Source organism: Oncorhynchus keta, chromosome 13, assembly GCF_023373465.1.
Source record: "Oncorhynchus keta strain PuntledgeMale-10-30-2019 chromosome 13, Oket_V2, whole genome shotgun sequence".
Taxonomy (NCBI): domain Eukaryota; kingdom Metazoa; phylum Chordata; class Actinopteri; order Salmoniformes; family Salmonidae; genus Oncorhynchus; species Oncorhynchus keta.
The window spans coordinates 30,514,132-30,535,260 of NC_068433.1; the positions used below are offsets into that span (position 1 = coordinate 30,514,132).

A 21,129-nucleotide genomic window follows, 5' to 3' on the forward strand; every position below is an offset into this window, starting at 1 on the left:
TTGATGAAAATAAAGCTAATCAAATGATAATGTACTTAAAGTATCTGGAGTGTCGATTTTTTTTGGTTTATTCATTATTCATGGATGGGTTCATTACTAAAATCGCTCTCTTACTTGATAGATACATGCATATTCTGGTTATTTAATTAATTTACTTATTTATTTATTATGTGACTTGTCTTCAGATACTCTGATGGAATGCTTGAGTTGCAGCCATCTTAAGGTGAGAGGACAAAATGTTGATATTATGAAGAATCTTACTTATTCTACACAAGGCTCATAACTGTTGTTACAATAATTTTCGAAAGATTAATCTGAAAGTTTTACCATATTTGGTTGGCTCAATCCTAAACAGACCGCAGAAATTTGGATTGCGCTTGAGCCGTTAGTGTCTACAGAAAATGAGATTTCAATCTACAGGTAAACACCTTGGACTTAATTTTGCCTCTACCTCAATAATTAGCACCTGTCACAAACAAATCCTGATCAACAGAGAATTTAGTAATTCAGTTTATTTAATATTTTGGTTACCTAATTTGCATTCCCTTCTTCCAGACTTGAATCTATCGCAGGACGCTATGAGTGCACAATATCAGGGCTGCGCTGGGTATGTGAGAGCAAAGTCACACTTCTGTACCACTTCAGCTCTTGGGATCCTCACAGGGCATTGCTACAAAGCATGGGGTACAGGCAAGCAGGCCCCCTACTGGACATCAAAATCATTGAAGGAAAACTGAAAGAAGTGCATCTGCCACATTTTGCCTGTTTTGGTGCACGTATGGATATCAGCTATACTGAACAAGACATTGTTTTATTTACCTGGGAATTCTCAATACATATTAAAATAAATGTTTTAATCAAACTGATAATGTTCTGGTTTCTGTCCATTTTAGGGGTTGGAGATTGTTATGATCCCTCTATAAAGCAGAAAGTGAGAGTTCTTCATGTAGAAGGCAGTGGTGTGTCCATAGAACAAGTGGATAAGGTCACCCGCTTCCATGTCAAGGTTCTCCATCCATCTTTCTCTCTGAGAGGTGTTATCCTGCAGGCATTAGGGTGTTCCGTGCACTGTGACTTGCAGATCTACCGAGCCAGGACAGCACACCTCACGCTACATGCATATCTGATGCCATGTGATCCTGCACTAACACAGGTTATAAAGGCTAACTCTGTTCCTCTTCCTCATTGTTACTTCCATATACAGTATTTATTCAACCAGGATGGTCCCCAGCAACAATTTCCATTTACTTAAAAAAATAAAAATAAACTCCAGATCAGACAAACGTAAAACAATCAGACAGACTTATCAAAGCGTTAGCCAAGACGTGTTGGTGTATTTTAATGACTTAGCCCACACATTTTAAAGGTTTATCAACTTTCAAACCCACACATGTGCCTGGACTTGGATTTTTTTTATGACACTTAGCACCCATGTTATAGTTTTTTTCTTGTCAAACAATGTTGAGAACAAATGGTAATTGGAAGTATACACTGCAATAGACAGTGATGGATATGTTTGCTTGTTCTACAGGCAGTGGAGAAACAGGAGAAGTGTCATGGATCCACAAGGATCCTAAAACCAAGACCAGAGAAGTCCCAATGGTTGACTAGTGATTTCTACCTCACAACATCCTGTCCTTCTGATGTTAACCCTCGTGTACGGTTTGAACTTGTATAGAACATTAAATGAAATTCAAAACATTGCACATTCCCAGAAACACCCCCAAGAATTACTAATTTCAAGAAACTGTTCCATGTCTGTTAGTCTAACACTATCTATCTATTGTCTCAGAGATTGGAGCTCGCATATGTTGACCCACCAAACTTCTTTGAGGTGTTTATAAGAGACGCAGATTTAGACTTCAGTCTGAACCTAAGCTGTAAAAGTCGTAAACAAACCATATGGAACCACGAAATACGAGCAGGTCAGAAAAGATCCATTGGCTTAGTAACCATAAATGTCAAATATAGTTTAAAGCCGGGATTCCTCAGGCGAGTTGCATGCTGCACGACAGACAATTCGCCTTTTAAAAGGCATATTCTTTTACATTCACGGTAAACACTGCTGATATCAGCTCAATCGTAAACTATATTAAAAAGTCAACTGTAATGCACTTGCCAATACTGCGCCTTTGATTGAATCCCGTCCTAGAAATGTGTTTAAGGGTCATAAGTAAAGGCAAACTAATTGTATCAGTTTCCTTTATAGCTGAATACAGGGGTTCCATCTTGACCTCAGACCAGCACTTTGTGGACCTCCACCAGACAGCCCTGATTGACAGAGTGAGCCAAGTCGGTCCCATCTTGGACAGACTCCTGAAGAGTGGAATCATCACTGCTGATGGCTACAGTGACGTGACAGCTGAAAGAAATAACCAGAAGAAGATGAGGGCGCTCTTTGATGGGCCCTTGAAAGGGTGTGGCCCCGAATGCAAAGATCAGTTCTTAGAGATCCTGACAGAGCTGGAGCCATACCTAATCAATCACCTGAAGCTGGAATGATGAGCTAGGTTGGTGAAAGGGGGGCATTTGACATTTTTGGGGAAAGAGCATGAATGATGTCAGTTACACTTTGTTTTATTTCTTTATAAAAAGGTGCATAGTATAATTATTTTATATCATTCCTTTTATTTCTACATGTACAGTTGGAAGTCGGAAGCTTACATAAACAAGTTTTAATGACTCCAACATAAGTCTTTCAACCACTCTACAAATTTGTTGCCAAAACTATAGGACATCTACTTTGTGCATGACACAGGTAATTTGTCCAACAATTGTTTACAGATTATTTCACTTATAATTCACTGTATCACAATTCCAGTGGGTCAGAAGTTGACATACACTAAATTGACTGTGCCTCTAAACAGCTTGGAAAGATCCCGAAAATGATGTCATGGCTTTAGAAGCTCCTGATAGGCTAATTAATATCATTAGAGTCAATTGGAGGTGTACCCATGAATGTATTTCAAGGCCTACCTTCAAACTCAGTGCTTCTTTGCTTGACATCATTGGAAAATCAAAAGAAATCAGCCTTGGGATAAATTGGTTCATCCTTGGGATAAATTTCCAAGCGCCTGAAGGTACCTCGTTCATCTGTACAAAAAATAGTACGCAAGTATAAACACCATGGGACCACGCAGCCGTCATACTGCTCAGGAAGGAGATGCGTTCTGTCTCCTAGAGATGAACGTACTTTGGTGCGAAAAGTACAAATCAATCCCAGAACAACAGCAAAGGACCTTGTGAAGATGCTGGAGGAAACAGGTGAAAGATGCTGGAGGAAACAGGTACAAAAGTATCTATATCCACAGTAAAACGAGTCCTATATCGACATAACCTGAAAGGCCGCTCAGCAAGGAAGAGGCCACTGCTCCAAAACCGCCATAAAAAAGCCAGACTACGGTTTGCAACTGCACATGGGGACAAAGATCGTACTTTTTGGAGAAATGTCCTCTGGTCTGATGAAACAAAAATAGAACTGTTTTGCCATAATGACCATCCTTATGTTTGGAGGAAAAAGGGGGAGACTTGCAAGCCGAAGAACACCATCCCAACCGTGAAGCACAGGGGTGGCAGCATCATGTTGTGGGGCTGCTTTTCTGCAGGAGGGACTGGTGCACTTCACAAAATAGATGGCATCATGAGGAACGAAAATTAGGTGGAAATATTGAAGCAACATCTCAAAACATCAGTCAGGAAGTTAAAGCTTGGTCTCAAATGGGTCTTCCAAATGGACAATGACCCCAAGCATACTTCCAAAGTAGTGGCAAAATGTCTTAAGGACAACAAAGTCAAGCTATTGGAGTGGCCATCACAACACCATGACTTCAATCCTATTGAAAATTTGTGGGCAGAACTGAAAAAGTGTGTGCAAGCAAGGAGGCCTACAAACCTGACTCAGTTACACCAGCTCTGTCAGGAGGAATGGACCAAAATTCACCCAACTAATTGAGGGAAGCTACCCGAAACGTTTGACCCAAGTTAAACAATTAAAAAGGCTATGCTACCAAATACTAATTGAGTGTATGTAAACTTTTGACCCACTGGGAATGTGATGAAATAAATAAAAGCTGAAATAAATCTACTATTATTCTGACATTTCACATTCTTAAAATAAAGTGGTGATCCTAACTGACCTAAGACAGGGATTTTTTACTCAGATTAAATGTCAGGAATTGTATTTGGTATGTAAACTTCTGACTTCAACTGTAGGGGGGGGTCCTCCAAATGTTTTGGGCATCTAAAGCTCATATCCTGCATTTCTACTGTTATTGTAGATACATTCCAGTTATATTTAAACACTTCTAATAATAATCATGAATAATGATGTGTGAGAAAGTCAAAACGCACAAATATCATACCCTCGCAAAAATGCGAACCTCCCCTGTTGTTGTAATGGTGAGGTTAGCCTTGTCTTGGGGGTATGATATGTGTGTGTCGTAACTTTCTCACTCATTATTATCCGTAATCATAGTATCATCCACATTAGTCTAGAAGTGTTTAGAAACATTCTATTCTTATTTACAATAAAGGTGCATTAAATGACAATACATTATTTACCATTAATTTGTACGGGGCACAAAATAATCTGAGAAACAACTAAAACAGACAGCAATTGCATCCAACAAATTTGTAGATTCACCAGCTTGATGTACTCATTGTGTGCTATGAATGTGGGACCAAATACTTAACTTGTGAATTTGTCCCAATACCTTTGCTCCCCTAAAATGGGGGACTATGTACAAAAAAATGCTGTAATTTCTAAACAATTCACCCAATATGGGTGAAAATATCCTAAAATTAAAGCTGACAGTCTGCACTTTAAGTTCATAGTAATTGTTTGATTTAAACTCGCATACAGAGAGTACTTAAGTACTTTTCACAGACCGTCATGGGGCTGCAGAAAGGTTGCTAGATCAAATCCCAGAGCTGACAAGGTAAAAATCTGTAATTCTGCCCCTGAACAAGGCAGTTAACCCACTGTTCCTAGGCTGTCATTGTAAATAAGAATGTGTTATTATTAACTGACTTGCCTAGTTAAATAAAGGTTACATTTAAAAATAAAAATAATTAATACTATGGAATTGTTTCTAGTCACCACCAGATGGCAGTATATCGCCACAATCTCATGAAAGAAATACTATTAAAATCGATTTTATTGGTCACAAACATTTAGCAGATGTTATTGCGGGTGTAGTGAAATGCTTATTCATCACTACCTTAAAAAGGTTCTACTCAATACATTGTTTCACTAATTTACATGAGTGTTAAGTCAGTACTTACGATTTTGTCATTTGAGTAGTGATGAGCACAGTGGCGACCGCACAATTTTTGGGGGAATAGTGACATTTGCGCGATCGGTTTTCTATCACTCATTTACACATCACGTCAAAGATATGTCACCGTGTGGGACTGGATCAATTAACCTTGTCAGAGTGGGCGCCCTGATTCTATTTTTTGAGCTGGGCAGGTCTCCCACTCAAAAGTACGAGATGGGGAGGGGGGTCGGTTGACCTCAGGTCTCCCCACTGGAAGCCCGATGGGGGAGAGGGGGAATCTATCAAACAGCGCACATCTAACTGTGTACAGTACTAATGCAATTAGTCAAATTAGTCACACTACCAAATAAACCACAATTCATTCATAATAGTGTGAATATATAGTTTCAGACATATTGTTGCATTTTTTTCTGGTTTGTGCAAAATCATTAAAAATAAAATTAAACCAGTCTGCACACCACCAAGGTGAATTGGTTTAGTCTTGACTCTTGGTTGACATTGTTGGGGGATGGGTAATGTATCGATGCTCGAGTGCCAAACCAACACACATGTTTTTGTGTGTTTTAAATGTTATGATTATTTTTGTGTTCCAAATTTCTGAATAAAAATTACAGTTAGTGCAGAATGGTGCTTTTTTTTGTTGTTGGTGGGGGGGAGCTGAAGGGGGGGGGTCGCCCAGGGAGCGGAATTTAGGTCGAGGGACAGCTATTGGGGAACTGTGGGGGGGATCTTGGAGGGTTCAGGCTTCACAAGATTGTGATCATGAAAAAGGAAACTGACATATTTTACATCACTATCATGCACACGCACCCTCACACATAAAGGATGGCTCTGTTGCGGAAAGACATACATGTTTGAGTGTCTTGATGCTGCTGTATTGTTTGTCCTTCATGTTTTAATACTTTACCCATTCCTTGTTTTTTGTAATAAATAATTATAAATTAACATTTTTTTAAAGCACTGGAGGTTGTTACTGAGAAAAAGTCAATGTAGAACTGGCACCAGCGCAGGGTGCAGCATTGTATTACTAATGCCCTGGACAATAGAAAGTACTGCGCCGCCTTGTTCATAGATTTGTCTAAAGCTTTTGACACTGTAGACCATGCAATACTTTCAGGTAAGCTGTCGTTAATAGGACTGGGATCAGATGCTGTTAATAGGACTGGGATAAGGTTTCCCTGTTAGTAAGCATTTATCCTTTGCCAAGATAACCCATCCACCTGACAGCTGTGGCATACCAAGAAGCTGATTAAACAGCATGATCATTACACAGGTGCACCTTGTTCTGGGGACAACAAAAGGAAACTAAAATGTGCAGTTTTGTCATGCAACACAATGCAACAGATGTCTCAAGTTGAGGGAGCGTGCAATTGGCATGCTGACTGCAGGAATGTCCACCAGAGCTGTTGGCAAATAATTAATTGAATGTTAATTTCTCTACCATAAGCTTTCTCCAACATCATTTTAGGGAATTTGGAATTCCAATGTCCAAATGGCCCCATATCCACAGACCATGTGTAACCTCGCCAGCCCAGGACCTCCACATCCGGCTTTTTCACCTGCGGGATTGTCACCATTGGTGGTCTGAAAGAAGCCAATGAAATGTAATAACAGCACATTGCATTTATTTATCTTTATAACATTCATGCAGAATTGATTGGCTGGATAGAACGACAAACTAATTTGCTCAAAATCACCCGTATGAAAATCCCTGAAAAATATACTATTTTGTCAAATGATATTTACAAACATTCACTGTCAACTTTTGTAACAATGTGAAGAAAAAACAGATCCCATGCAAGACACAAAAGCCATGATGTACCACCATGTTATTTGCAGAACTTATTTGCAAATAGATAGCCATACAAAATATGTCTAAAATAGCACACATTATCGATTGCTACAGTCATTAGAAGTAGACCTGCAAATGTTTCCCCGAACTGCAAGTCATGAAACATGGGTCGTATTCATTAGTATGCACCATTTCAAAACGTTTTGCAACGGGAAAGGAGAACAAGGGCTTCTTATTGGACAAGTCCTGGTCCATCCTTCCCAGTTTTCTTCTTTGGTGCCTAATGAATAGGACCGTGGGTGTGCAAATGATTACAAACATATACTGCATTATATTGTGCATTATTAAACAGATTGATAAACATTATCTCAACTTATTTGACAAATTGCGAACAGCTTTTGAAGAACACACCCACGCTTTAACACATCTACCCGTCTGTCAAGTCTCCTTTGTTTTCTTTCTACAATCCATCTTCTGTATAAATTCACATATGTCAGAATTCAGTCAAGACATGCACTCACGTGTCTAGTTACACAAACACCTAAATGCTAGCCTGGTCCCAGATCTGTTTTTGCCATCTTGCTAACCCCTATGGTTACAAATATTGGACTCAAGGATACCTAGACGTACTAAATTAGTTGTGAACTATTGTGGTTTGAAATTCATATCTGCAGGTAAGTGCAATACCTTTTAATTATTTATATAATATTAATTATCCAGTGCACTCAAATAATGAACACAGTATAACAATGCACCATGCGTTCAACCAGAGAATACAAAATAAAATGTAGCTTTCACTGTTTTCGGAAAGTATTCAGACCCCTTGACTTTTTCCACTTTGTTACATTAGAGCCTTATTATAAAATGTATTAAATTATATTAAACTAAAAATAGGACTACTTTATTTACATAAGTTCAGACCCTTTGCTATTAAGACTCGCAATTGAGCTCAGGTCCACCCTGTTTCCATTGATCATTCTTGAGATGTTTCTACGACTTGATTGGAGTCCACCTAAATTCAATTGATTTGACATGATTTGGAAAGCCAAACACCTGTCAATATAAGGTGCCACAGTTGACAGTGCATGTCAGCAAAAACAAAACCATGAGGTCGAAGGAATTGGAACACAGTGGCCTTCATCATTCTTAAATGGAAGACGTTTGTAACCACCAAGACCCTTCCAAGAGCTGGCCGCCCGGCCAAACTGAGCAATCGGGGGAGAAGGGCCTTGGTCAGGGAGGTGACCAAGAACCCGATGGTCACTTTGACAGAGTTCGAGCGTTCCTCTGTGGAGATCGGAGAACCTTCCAGAAGGACAACCATCTCTGCACCACTCCACCAATCAGGCCTTTATGGGAGAGTGGCCAGACGGAAGCCACTCCTCAGTAAAACGCACATGACAGCCCGCTTGGAGTTTGCCAAAAGACAACAAAAGACTCTCAGACCCTGAGGGTCATGGTGGTGGCGGCATCATGCTGAACGGAGCAAAGTATAGAGAGATCCCTGATGAAAACCTGCTCCAGAGCGCTCAGGACCGATCAAACATCTATAGAGACACGCTCCCCATCCAACATGACAGAAGAGCTTGAAAGGCCTTGCAGAGACAATTGGGAAAAACTCCCCAAATACAGGTGTGCCAAGCTTGTAACGTAATACCCAAGCAGACTCGAGGCTGTAATCGCTGCCATAGGTGCTTCAACAAAGTACCGAGTTAAGGGTCTGAATACGTAAGTAAATGTGATTTCAGTTTTTTTTATACATTTGCTAAAATGTCTAGAAACTTGTTTTTGCTTTATAATTATGGGGTAGTTTGTGTAAATTGATTTTGGGGAGAAAAAAAACAAATTTAATACATTTTAGAATAAGGCTGTAATGTAACAAAAATATGGAAAAAGTTGAGGGGTCTCTGAATCCTTACCCGAATGCACTATATACTAGACCAGGTCCTGTATTCATAAATTAGGGCTATTCAACTGGTGGCCTGTGGGCCTGCGGGCCAAAATGACAAGCACTATAGTTTCTAGAAACCTACGTGACATTTGGATTATTCTTTCTTTATATGAGTTTGGCTCTAGCATTTGAACAGTTTAAGGGAACAAATACATTTTGACCCCATTTCTGAAAGCTAAGCACACGTACATGCCTTCTGTTTCCCTCTCTGATGCCCACGAGGACTTGCTAGAGGAAGTGTGACAAAAAAAAACACACCAAATGACTGAGGGAAATAAACTCAAAGCATACTTCCTTCAGACTGGAATTTGGCATTACCGGACTTGACATAAGTGTGTTATTTTTTGAGATACTTCGTTTTCAGAATTTAAAATGACCTAATTACTTTTAAGAAGCTTTAAATGGTGAGCGAACATTGCGCCTTTTCTTTTTCAATTATTGCATTTTTGGGTTGCACCTCTAACCACATTGGTTGAGCGACATCCACTTCTTTCCTAATTCATTTTAGCAACAATTTAAGAAAAGTACTTGTTGTGTGCTTTTATTTTTTAAACAGTTCTTCCTTAAACTAAACGCATGTGGATAATGTCTGCCCCCCCTGCAATTAACCTTTTTTACATCTGTAAGAATATAGTTGAATAGCCCTGGCCTAAATAGTGTACAACATTTGACCAAAGCCTGGTCAAAAGTAGTGCACTATATATGAAATATGGTTCCATGCACCCATAAACATCTCTCCTTCGAAACATTGATGTAGAATGTATAATATTTGAAAGGATTCCCAAAATGGTTGGGAAAATCCTAAATTCAAAGTAAAATGTTTACATGGTCAAATATTGGTCAGTGGGAGGCTATGAGAGACAGGTTGACTTAAATGGAAGAATGGATTAGACAATTCACCCCATAGTCATTTCATCAGTTCGAATAAATCTCCTCTTCATCTTCCTCACCGTAGAGTTCGTCTGCTGACTCGTGGTCGTGTATACCCTCCTCTTCCTCGCTCATCTCCTCCTCTTGTTCATCTCCATCACTGCCATCCTCCTCGTCGTCATCTTCATCCTCCTCTCCTCCGGTGTCCGGCTCTTCCCTGACTGAAGGACCTGGTAGAAGACAAAACCTTTAAAACTAGAATCTGCATTTGGTGAAGCAGAGCCACTGTTCACCCTCAATGCCTTTTGTGTATATTTTGTTGAAACGGAAGAGCAGCGTCCGGCAGCGTTGTTAATTACATTTCGCAATACATATTCTGCTGTTCAATCGCAACATTTGTTGTTGTTTCAAGTAACTTTGTTGTAATATCCCAAACGGATTTGGCAGTTTCACCAAATACAGATTCTAGCTTTAAGAGAACAATACTTTGTCGATTTGTCGTCACTGGGAAACAAATGTGTGTGTAGGCGTGTGAGTGTGTTGCACAGTATACTGGTATCACAGTACCAAAATGTCATGATACCAACCTTTTTAAATAGCTTAGTAGTTTCATATGATAACACCAACTTTATCAGCCCTACTAATCTAAAAATGTTTATAAAGTCCGCTGTTTAGTTACATTTTTGACGGGCGGGGATGGAGACCATGATCAGTCTTCTGTTGTTACATTTGTACATTGGAGCAGCACGCAAAGCAATGTAAAGTTGATACATTGTATATAATTTAATCCCTGGTATAACCAAGAGCACAGGCCAGTCTTAAGTACAGGCTTTGCAAGTTCGCTGTCAAGCAGCAGTGCCAGAGAGGAAACACAGCAAAGGAAAGTGCTTGCTCTAGCTCTAACAACAACAAAAAATAGCCTTTTTCTTCTTCCAGCACGATTTTTATATTATTTCACAAACCATGTCAAGGCCATTTTAAAATAATCCCAGAGGGCTAATTATTGATTTGATAACAAACAATGTTGTTCAGTCATGTTACCTAGCTAACTAAAAACATATTTGGGGAATCTATTTGATTTTTTAAATTCAATGCAGTCTGGTATTAGAACGGTAGCGCCTACCTGCAAAAGCAGGGTGTCTGCAGAAAGCTGTGTATCTTGGCTATTGATTGGTGCCTTCAAATCTTTTGCGTGACTTACTACCATATAATTAATTTATAAGGGCAGGCCCAGCTGATGACCTCATTTTAAGATGGCTGATATCTACATTCCGGGTAGTTTAGTGAAGCATAAACGAAATAAACACAGAATACGTTGATACACACCGAAAGCCGGGACTCCACAGATCATGGGGATATGTTATTTGTCTGCCTGTGACCTACCGTTTTTGATCACCAGCCCCGAGTGTCAAAATGTATATATTTTACACAACATTTCCCCAAACAGCTTACAAGTTAAGCTTACATTTAGTCTGTGTTTGAGCTATAACTACATAGGGGGTATCTAGCCTATTGCCAATGTTATCTGATGTATGACTTAATAGCAACATTGAATGTCACCGAGTGACTATATCAAAAATATGATGTTGCCTGCTTACGCGCTGTAGGCATCCATTACAAGGGACTGGCTACAATGGCACCATGACAGTCCATTAACCAATGATATGCAGTTTACCTGGGTGGGACAAAGCAAGACCTTAGTCTTGTAACTTGGGTGACTGGAGACTGACAATTTTAAGTGGCTTTTCTCTGACACCGCCTAGTATAAAGGTCCTGGATGGCAGGAAGCTTGGCCCCAGTGATGTACTAGGCTGTAGAGCCTTACGGTCAGATGCTGAGCTGTTTCCATACCAGGCAGTGATGCAACTGGTCAGGATGCTCTTGATGGTGCAGCTGTAGAAACTTTTGAGGATCTGGGGACCCATGCCAAATATTTTCAGTCTCCTGATGGGAAAAAGGTTTTGTCGTACCCTCTTCACGACTGTCTTGGTATGTTTGGACCATGATAGTTTGTTGGTGATGTGGACACCAAGGAAGTTGAAACTCTCAAACCGCTCCACTACCGCCACGCCGATGTTAATGAGGGCCTGTTCGGCCCGCCTTTTCCTGTAGTCCACGATCAGCTCCTTTGTCTTGCTCACATTGAGGGAGAAGTTGTTGTCTCTGATCTCTTCCCTAAATGCTGTCTCATCGTTGTCTGTAATCAGGCCTACCACTGTTGTGTCATCAGCAAACGTAATGATGGTGTTGGAGTTGTGTTTGTCCACGCAGTCGTGGGTGAACAGGGAGTACAGGAGGGACTAGGCACAAACCCGAGGGGCCCCAATGTTGAGGATCAGCGTAGCAGACGTGTTGTTGCCTACCCTTACCACCTGGGGCTGCCCATCAGGAAGTCCAGGATCTAGTTGCAGAGGGAGGTGTTTAGTCCCAGGGTCCTTAGTGATGAGCTTTGTGGGCACTATGGTGTTGAACGCAGAGCTGTAGTCAATGAACAGAAATCTCACGTAGGAGTTCCTTTGGTCCAGGTGGGAAAGGGCAGTATGGAGTGAGATTGCGTCATCTGTGGATCTGTTGGGGGTGGTATGCAAATTGGAGTGGGTCTAGGGTATGTGGGAGAATGCTGTTGATGTGAGCCATGACCAGCCTTTCAAAGCACTTCATAGCTACCGACGGGAGTGCTACAGGGCGGTAATCATTTAGGCAGGTTACCTTCGCTTCCGTGGGCACAGGGACTATGGTGGTCTGCTTGAAACATGTAGGTTTTACAGACTCGGTCAGGGAGAGGTTGAAAATGTCAATGAAGACACTTGCCAGTTGGTCCGGGCATACTTTGAGTACACGTCCTGGTAATCCGTCTGGCCCCGCAGCTTTGTGAATGTTGACCTGTTTAAGGACTTGCTCACATCGGCTACCGAGAGCGTTATCACAAAGTCATCCAGAACAACCGGTGCACTCATGCATGCTTCAGTGTTGCTTGCCTCGAAGCGAGCATAAAAGGCATTTTGCTTGTCTGATAGGCCCGCGTCATTGGGAAGCTCGTGGCTGGGGTTTCCCTTTGTAGTCCGTAATAGTTTTCAAGCCCTGCGACGTCCGACGAGTGTCAGAGCCGATGTAGTAGGATTCAATCTTAATCCTGTATTGATGCTTTGCTTGTTTGATGGTTTGTCTGAGGGCACAGCGGGATTGCTTCTAAGCATCCGGATTAGTGTCCCGCTCCTTGAAAACTGCAGCTCTAGCCTTTAGCTCGATGTGGATGTTTGCCTGTAATCCATGGCTTCTGGTTGGGATATGTACGTACGGTCACTGTGGGGATGTTGTCGATGCACTTATTGATGAAGCCAATGACTGAGGTGGTATACAGTAGCGTAGCATCCGCGTCATCTAACCACTTCCGTATTGAGCGAGTCACTGATACTTCCTGCTTTAGTTTTTGCTTGTAAGCAGGAATCAGGAGGATAAAATTATGGTCAGATTTGCCAAATGGAGGGCAGAGGAAAGCTTTGCATGCATCTCTGTGTGTAGAGTAAAGGTGGTCTAGAGTTTTTTAAATATCCTCTGTTTGCATTTGAAACGCAGGTAGAAATGAGGTAAAACGGATTTAAGTTTCTCTGCATTAAAGTCCCCCGCCACTAGGAGCACCGCTTTTGGATGAGCATTTTCTGATTTGCTTCTGACCTTATACAGAAGGTCGAGTGCACTCTTCGTGCCAGCATCGGTTTCTGCTGGTAAATAGACAGCTACAAATAATATAGATGAAAACTCTCGTAGTAGATAGTGTGGTCTACAGCTTATCATAAATACCTTGAGACTTCAATATTAGACATCACGCACCAGCTGTTATTGACAAATAGACACACATCCCGCCCCTCGTCTTACCAGAGGTAGCTTCTCTGTCCTGCTGGTGCATGGAAAATCCTGCCAGCTCTATATTATACATGTCAGCGTTCAGCCATGACTCGGTGAAACATAAGATATTACAGTTAATGTCCCATTGGTAGTATAATCTTGATCGTTGGTCATCCATTTTATTTTCCTATGACTGCACGTTGGCCAATAAAACAGATGGTAGTGGGAGTTTACTCACTCGCCTACGAATTCTCAGAAGGCAGCCCAACCTCTGCCCCCTTTTTCTCAGTCTTTTCTTCATGCAAATGACGGGGATTTGTGCCCATTCCCGAAGAAGCACTATATCCTTCCCATTGGACTTGTTAAAGAAAAAGGGGGTGTATGTTTGGTTCTCACCTCTGCCTCCAAAGTGTTACTGTTTGCATTGTGTGTGTGCTTCACACCTATGCAAGTCACTGTACAGATAAAGTTTAGGCTTGGTGTTTTTACTTGATAGTAATGTCGTTTTGTAAATTTAGTCAACTGTAATTCTGTGTGTCTTACAACAATATATCCCTAGATTTTATTCATCAGGATATGGATGCAGAGGATTTGGATGATGACGTTTGAGAGCCACCCCTCCCCAGCAAGCTCTTTGTGCTAGCCGATTCAGCCTCTGCCTACACGTGGAACTTTTTCATCTATGAAGGCAAGGCGATCACACCCACTAGAAAGGGCCTTAGTTATGACTGTTATGCAGCTGATGGACTTCTTATTTGGCAGTGGGTAACAAGCTCTTTGTGCACAATTTTATACTAGACATCTTGAAAAAGCAAGTAGGGGCTTGTAGCATTCGTGGGGAAACTGATTCTAAGGTAAACGACATGACAAACAAAGCGGAGAGGGGGTCCATACATTTGATCAGGACTAACAAGCTGCTTTTTGTGAAAAGAGGAACACTAGAGAAGTAACTATGCTCACCACACAGCATAAGGCATTAAAAAAACAACCATGTCTCGAGGAGGGTGAAAAATGCCAAAGGGCATGGGTGAGAAAGAATGTCCCCATTGCCGTTTCTGTGAAGGACTATAATGCCACCATGGGGGGTGGCAAACTAGCTGATGCTCTGATAGGCTACTACCAGGTCCTCCACAAGACTGGATAGTGGTACACTACTTTTTTTAACCATTTTGTGGACATGGCGACAGTAAATGCCTTCATTCTCCACAAGCAGATTGCCAAAGTAAATGGTCAAAACCCTCTCTCCCTGTTCGCCTTCCAAAGCAACCTCACAACCATCAAAGACGCGCAAGGTGGGTGACACGATTCAACACACATGCCAAAAGACAAAAGGAAGAACTGCAAACATTGCAAAAAACATTGCTCAGGAAGGAAAGGGGTCTTCAAAAGGTAGGATTCATATAGGCCTAACTATATATTAAAAAATCTATCACTTTCTGGTGTTCCTTACATTCTGTTTGGTGCCTAAACGTTTTTAAAGTTGGGAGTAGTGTGTGTGTGTTTGTGGAAGAGAGAGTGGTGTGTGTTAATGAGAAAGGGAGACAGTGTGTGAGGGAGGGAAGGAAGGTGCGTCTGTGTCCATTCCTCCAGCCAAATCACAGGTAGGGCTTTGCAAATATGAGCAAATTAGCCATTCAATGCAGTATTCTATTATATACAGTGAACAGTGTGAATTAATATGTGTAGGCCTCCCGAGTGGTGCAGCAGTCTTAGGCATTGCATCACAGTGCTGGCCGCGTCACTACAGATCCGGGTTTGATACCTGGCTGTGTCGCAGCCGGCCGCGATCGGGAGACCAATGAGGCGGCGCACAACTGGCTCAGTGTTGTCCGAGTTAGGGGAGGGTTTGGCCAGCGGGACATCATTGTCCCATCCCGCTCTAGACTCCTGTGGCAGGCCGGGTGCATGCACACTGACACGGTCACCAGGTGTACGGAGTTCCCTCCAACAGATTGGTGCAGCGAGCAGTGTGTCAAGAAGCAGTGCGGTTTGGCAGGTCGCGTTTCTGAGGACGCATGGCTCTAGACCTTCGCCTCTTCCGAGTCTGTACGGAAGTTGCAGCGATGGGACAAGACTGACTACCAAATGGATATAACAAAATTGGGGAAAAGGTACAATAAAAAATCCATATATGTTGCATTGAGTGAAAGTGTGAAAATCAGTGACAGGTTTTGTGTGTAGCACATGCGCATAACGTTCAGAAGACAGTAACAAGTGTCCGGGAGACGGGGCGACCAGTACCCTAGGACATTGAATTGTTCCCCCGTGGTATCGAGATAATACTTGGCCTGGTATCATGACAACACTAGTGCATGAATCACAAATTCAAAATCTATTCAAATTATTCTAAACTTCCAACACCCTGGTTCTTTTATCGCATGCGCACACACACACACACACACACACACACACACAACCTCTTTCTTTCCCCTCACTCACTCACGCACGCAAACACGTCTGTTACTCACAGATATCGTCGATGAATTGAGAGATGCAGGAGCGTACATTAGTGAGGAAGTCATCCTGCTTAACCTCCAGGGCCTCAGCCAGGCCTTCAGTATCCACACCAACATACTCTGGGTAGAAGAGGGGCTTCTTCAACTGCCTGCAGAAACTGGAACACACGCATTACAAATTGCACGTCACCCATAGACAGGATGAGAGACGCACTGCAAATGGCATTTCACCCATAGACAAGAGACACACAATACATATAATATTACACCCCACACAGACAGACACATTTCAGGTATACAGTGCCTTCAGAGAGTATTTATACTACTCGACCTAGTCCATCTTTAGTTGTGTTATAGCCTGAATATAAAGTTGATTAAATACATTTCTCACCCATCTACACACAAAACCCAATAATGACAAAGTGAAAACCTGTTTCTAGAAAATGTATTGAAAATGAAATACAGAAATATGTCATTTAGATAAGTATTAACACCCCTGAGTCAAAACTTTGTAAAGCACCTTTGGCAGCGATTACAGATGTGAGTCTAAGGGTAAGCCGAAGAGCTTTCCACATCTGGATTGTGTAACATTTGCCCATTATTATTTTCAAAATTATTCAAGCTCTGTCAAATTGGTTGTTGATCATTGCTAGAAAACCATTTTCAGGTCTTGCTATAGATTTTCAATTAGATTTAAGTCAAAACTGTAACTTGGCCTCTTGAGAACATTCACTGTCTTGGTAAGCAACTCCATTGTATATTTGGCTTTGATTTTAAGGTTATTGTCCTGCTGAAAGGTGAATTAATCTCCCAGTGTCTGGTGGAAAGCAGACAACCAGGTTTTTCACTAGGATTTTGCCTGTGCTTAGCTTCACTCCATTTATTTTGAATCCTGAAAATCTCCCCAGTCCTTAACGATTACAACCATACCCATAACATGATGCAGCCACCACTATGCTTGAGAGTGGTACTCAGTAATGTGTTGTATTGGATTTGCCCCAAACATAACACTTTGTGTTCTGGACAAAACGTTAATTGCTTTGCCACATTTTTTTGCAGTATTACTTTAGTGCCTTTTTGCAAACAGGATGAATGTTTTGAAATATATTTATTCTGTACAGGCTTCCTTTTCCCTCTGTCAATTAGGTTAGTATTGTAGAGTAAGTACAATGTCCAATATCCATCCTTAGTTCTCCTATCACAGTATTAAACAGTTTCAAAGTCACCATTGGCCTCATGGTGAAATCCCTGAGCGTCCTCTCTCTCCATCAACTGAGTTAGGAAGGACGCCTATAACTTTGTAGTGACTGGGTGTATTGATACACCAACCAGTCTAATTAATAACTTCACCATGCTCAAAGGGATATTCAATGTCTGTTTTTTTTAACCATCTACCAACAGGTGCCCTTTGTGAAGCATTGGAAAACCTTCATGGTCTTTGTGGTTGAATCTGTGTTTGAAATTCAGTGATCGACTGAGGGACCTTACAGATACAGTGCCCTCCGTAATTATTGGGACAGAAACAACATTTGTGTTGTTTTGGCTCTGTACTGCAGCATCATCACTTTCAGGTTAAAGTGCAGAATCTCAGCTTAAATTTCAGGGTATTTTCATCCATCTCGGGTGAACCGTTTAGAAATTACAGCACTTTGTGAACATAGGGACTATTTTTGGGGACCAAAACTACAGGTACAAAAATTCACTTGTGTATTGAAGTAGTCAAAATTCACTATTTGGTCCCATATTCCTAGCACCCAATGATATCAAGCTTGTGACTCTACTTGCTTGTCTCTCTACATCAAACTTGTTGGCTGTATTCAAATACAAAGTGCTGGAGTACAGAGCCAAAACAACATAACATGTGTCACTGTTACAAAAATTAAGGAGGACACTAATTGTATGTGTGGGGTACAGAGATGAAGTAGTCATTCAAAAATCATGTTAAACAATAGTATTGCACACAGAGTAGTCCATACAACTTACAGTGCGTTCGGAAAGTATTCAGACCCCTTGACTTTTTCCACTTTGTTACGTTACAGCCTTATTCTAAAATTGATTCAATTCTTTCCCCCCCCCCTCAATTGACACACAATACCCCATAACGACTAAGCAAACACAGGTTATTAGTATTTTTGCAAATGCATAAAACTAAACTGACATTTCACATAAGTATTCAGACCCTTTACTCAGTACTTTGTTGAAGCACTTTTGGCAGCGATTACAGCCTCAAATTTTCGCTACAAGCTTGGCACCCCTGTATTTGGGGAGTTTCTCCCATTCTTCTCTGTAGATCCTCTCGAGCTCCATCAGGTTGGATGGGGAGTGTCACTGCACTGATATTTTCAGGTCTCTCCAGAGATGTTTGATTGGGTTAAAGTCCGGGCTCTGGCTAGGCCACTCAATTAAATTCAGAGACTTGTCCCAAAGCCACTCCTGCGTTGTCTGGCTGTGTGTTTAGGGTTGTTGTCCTGTTAGAAGGTAAACCTTCGCCCCCAGTCGGAGGTCCTGAGTGCTCTGGAGCAGGTTTTCATCAAGGATATCTGTACTTTGCTCTGCTCATCTTTCCCTCGATAGTCTCCCAGTCCCTGCCACTGAAAAATATCCCCACAGCATGATGCTGCCACCACCATGCTTCGCCGTAGGGATGGTGCCAGGTTTCCTCCAGACGTGATGCTTGGAATTCAGGCCAAAGAGTTCAATCTTGGTTTCATCAGACCAGAGAATCTTGTTTCCCATGGGTTGAGAGTCTTTAGGTGCCTTTTGGCAAACTCCAAGTGGGCTGTGCCTTTTACTGAGGAGTGGCTTCTGCCTGGACACTACCATAAAGGCCTGATTGGTGGAGTGCTGCAGAGATGGTTGTCCTTCTGGAAGGTTCTCCCAACGCCACAGAGGAACTCTGGAGCTCTGTCAGAGTGACCATCGGGTTCTAGGTCACCTCCCTAACCAAGGGAGCAGCCGGAAAGCCAGCTGTTGGAAGTGTCTTGGTTGTTCCAAACTTCTTCCATTTAAGAATGATGGAGGCCACTGTGTTCTTGGGTACCTTCAATGCTGCAGAAATGTTTTGGTACCCTTCCCCAGATCTGTGCTTCGACACAATCCTGCCTCGGAGCTCTACGGACAAATGCTTGACCTCATGGCTTGGTTTTTGCTTTGACATGCACTGTCAACTGTGGGACCTTATATAGACAGGTATATCCCTTTCCATATCATGTCCAATCAATTGAATTAACCACAGGTGGACTCCAATCAAGTTGTATAAACACGGATGATCCGTGGAAACAGGATGCACCTGAGCTCAATTTCGAGTCTCATAGCAAAAGGTCTGAATACTTATGTAAATGTAATATTTCCATTTTTTATTATGGGGCATTGTGTCAATTATTGAGGATTTTTTAAATGTATTTAATACATTTTAGAATAAGGTTGTAACAAAATGTGGAAAAAGTCAAGGGGTCTGAATACTTTCCGAATGCACTTTATTATGTGACTTGTTCAGCAGATGTTTACTCCTGAACTTATTTAGGCTTGCCATAACAGAGGTTGAATACCTATTGACACAAGACATTTAAGATTTTCATTCATTTGTAAAAATTTCTAAAAACATAATTCCACCTTAACATTATGGGGTAGTGTGTGTAGGCCAGTGACAGAATACATTTGAGATTCAGGCTGTAACATCAAAATATGGAAAAAGTCAAGGGGTGGAATACTTTGAAGGCACTGTAACATACAACAATAACTTACTTTTTGCTTGATGATTTGTATGCCTAAACAGCAAATCAGAGAAAAGGATTAACATTTATTAGTTCCAGAAAACAGAACGAAAAATTAACTATTTAGGGACAGCAAGAGATTTTCCTGACCATGTGACTTTTTGTTGTGGTCAGTGAACAGCATCAACCACTTATGTACTATCCTTGATGATTTGAAATGCATATCCACCTGTTAATGTACAGTTGCATCCAAATATATTGGAACCCTTGAAATTTTCATAAATAATTTCCTTTTCTGAAATAAGTTGAAAAATAAAATTCATCTCCACACCCTCGTCATTGGACAATTTTAATTTAGAAAATAAAGACGAATGGCATGGCCAAAATTCTTGCCACCCCTGAGTTAGTACTTGGTTGCACAGACTTTGGCCAAGATAACTGCCAACAAACGCTTAATGTAGCCATATGAGCTTTCTGCACCTTTTTACTGGTAATTTGGCCCACTCTCAGCAGCAAACTGCTCAAATTCTTCAATGTTTGAGGGGTACCCTCCACTAACTCCTGTTTTCAGCTCTCGCCATAGGTTTTGGATGCTATTCAGATCTGGACTCATTGCTGACCACTCCAGAACTGCTTCTTGAACCTTTGATGTGCGTTTGAGTTTGTCGTCCTACTGAAAAATCCACAGCCTGCAACAGACACTGTTTTTGGAGTCTGGGTTGAACATTGCACTCCAAAGCCCCTTGATAATCGGTTGTTTTCATGTCTTGCACACATTCAAGGACTCCAGTGGCAGAAGCAGCAAAGCAATCCAACAGCATTATCGAACGTCCCCCATGTTTGATTGTGGGGAGGGTGTTATTTTCTTTAAATAGATGTGGTAAAGAGGTCAATGGAACGCAGACCATGGGGGATAGTAGGATGCCGGATTGGCGCACATTCAACAAATCGGATCTATTCAATGAAAAGAACACTCGCACTACAATCAAAAATGAGGAGGCTTGATAATGCTGTGGAGGTTGCTTTGCTACCTCTGGTACTGGGGGCCTTGAACATGCGCAAAGCATCTTGAAATCAGCAGAGGTCTTCTTTGAAGATTGTGGGTCTTTCAGTAGGACAACAACCCCATAACACACATCAAAAAGCACCCAGGAATGGTTCAAGAGATGCTGGCCAACGAAGAGTCCAGATCTGAATCACATCCTAAAGGTGGCAAGATCTG

At 41.5% G+C, this 21,129-nt stretch overlaps 2 protein-coding genes across 6 annotated transcripts in view; one reads left to right on the top strand and one right to left on the bottom strand.

Annotated features, from left to right (window-relative positions):
- Positions 1–5,904, top strand: part of LOC118392167 (NACHT, LRR and PYD domains-containing protein 1 homolog) — an 8,818-nt gene extending 2,914 nt beyond the window's left edge. Inside the window, exons 2-8 of one of the 2 annotated variants that reach the window (XM_035783862.2) lie at positions 186–223; positions 356–420; positions 556–776; positions 894–1,153; positions 1,532–1,657; positions 1,793–1,925; positions 2,210–5,904. In XM_035783862.2, coding sequence (XP_035639755.1) covers positions 186–223; positions 356–420; positions 556–776; positions 894–1,153; positions 1,532–1,657; positions 1,793–1,925; positions 2,210–2,502 — 1,136 coding nt within the window. In that variant the 3' untranslated portion in view covers positions 2,503–5,904. Of the gene's footprint in view, positions 1–185; positions 224–355; positions 421–555; positions 1,154–1,531; positions 1,658–1,792; positions 1,926–2,209 lie in introns of both variants that reach the window. The other variant, XM_035783861.2, reaches the window with a different exon arrangement.
- A 34-nt stretch (positions 5,905–5,938) lies between these two features.
- The window catches only part of LOC118392168 (E3 ubiquitin/ISG15 ligase TRIM25-like), a 32,182-nt gene continuing 16,991 nt past the window's right edge, over positions 5,939–21,129 (bottom strand). For 3 of the 4 annotated variants that reach the window (XM_035783864.2, XM_035783863.2, XM_035783866.2), the window contains exons 7-9: positions 19,939–19,961; positions 16,207–16,352; positions 6,883–10,122 (exon numbers count right to left, since the gene is read on the bottom strand). In XM_035783864.2, the coding sequence (XP_035639757.1) occupies positions 9,938–10,122; positions 16,207–16,352; positions 19,939–19,961 (354 nt within the window). In that variant the 3' untranslated portion in view covers positions 6,883–9,937. The other variant, XM_035783867.2, reaches the window with a different exon arrangement.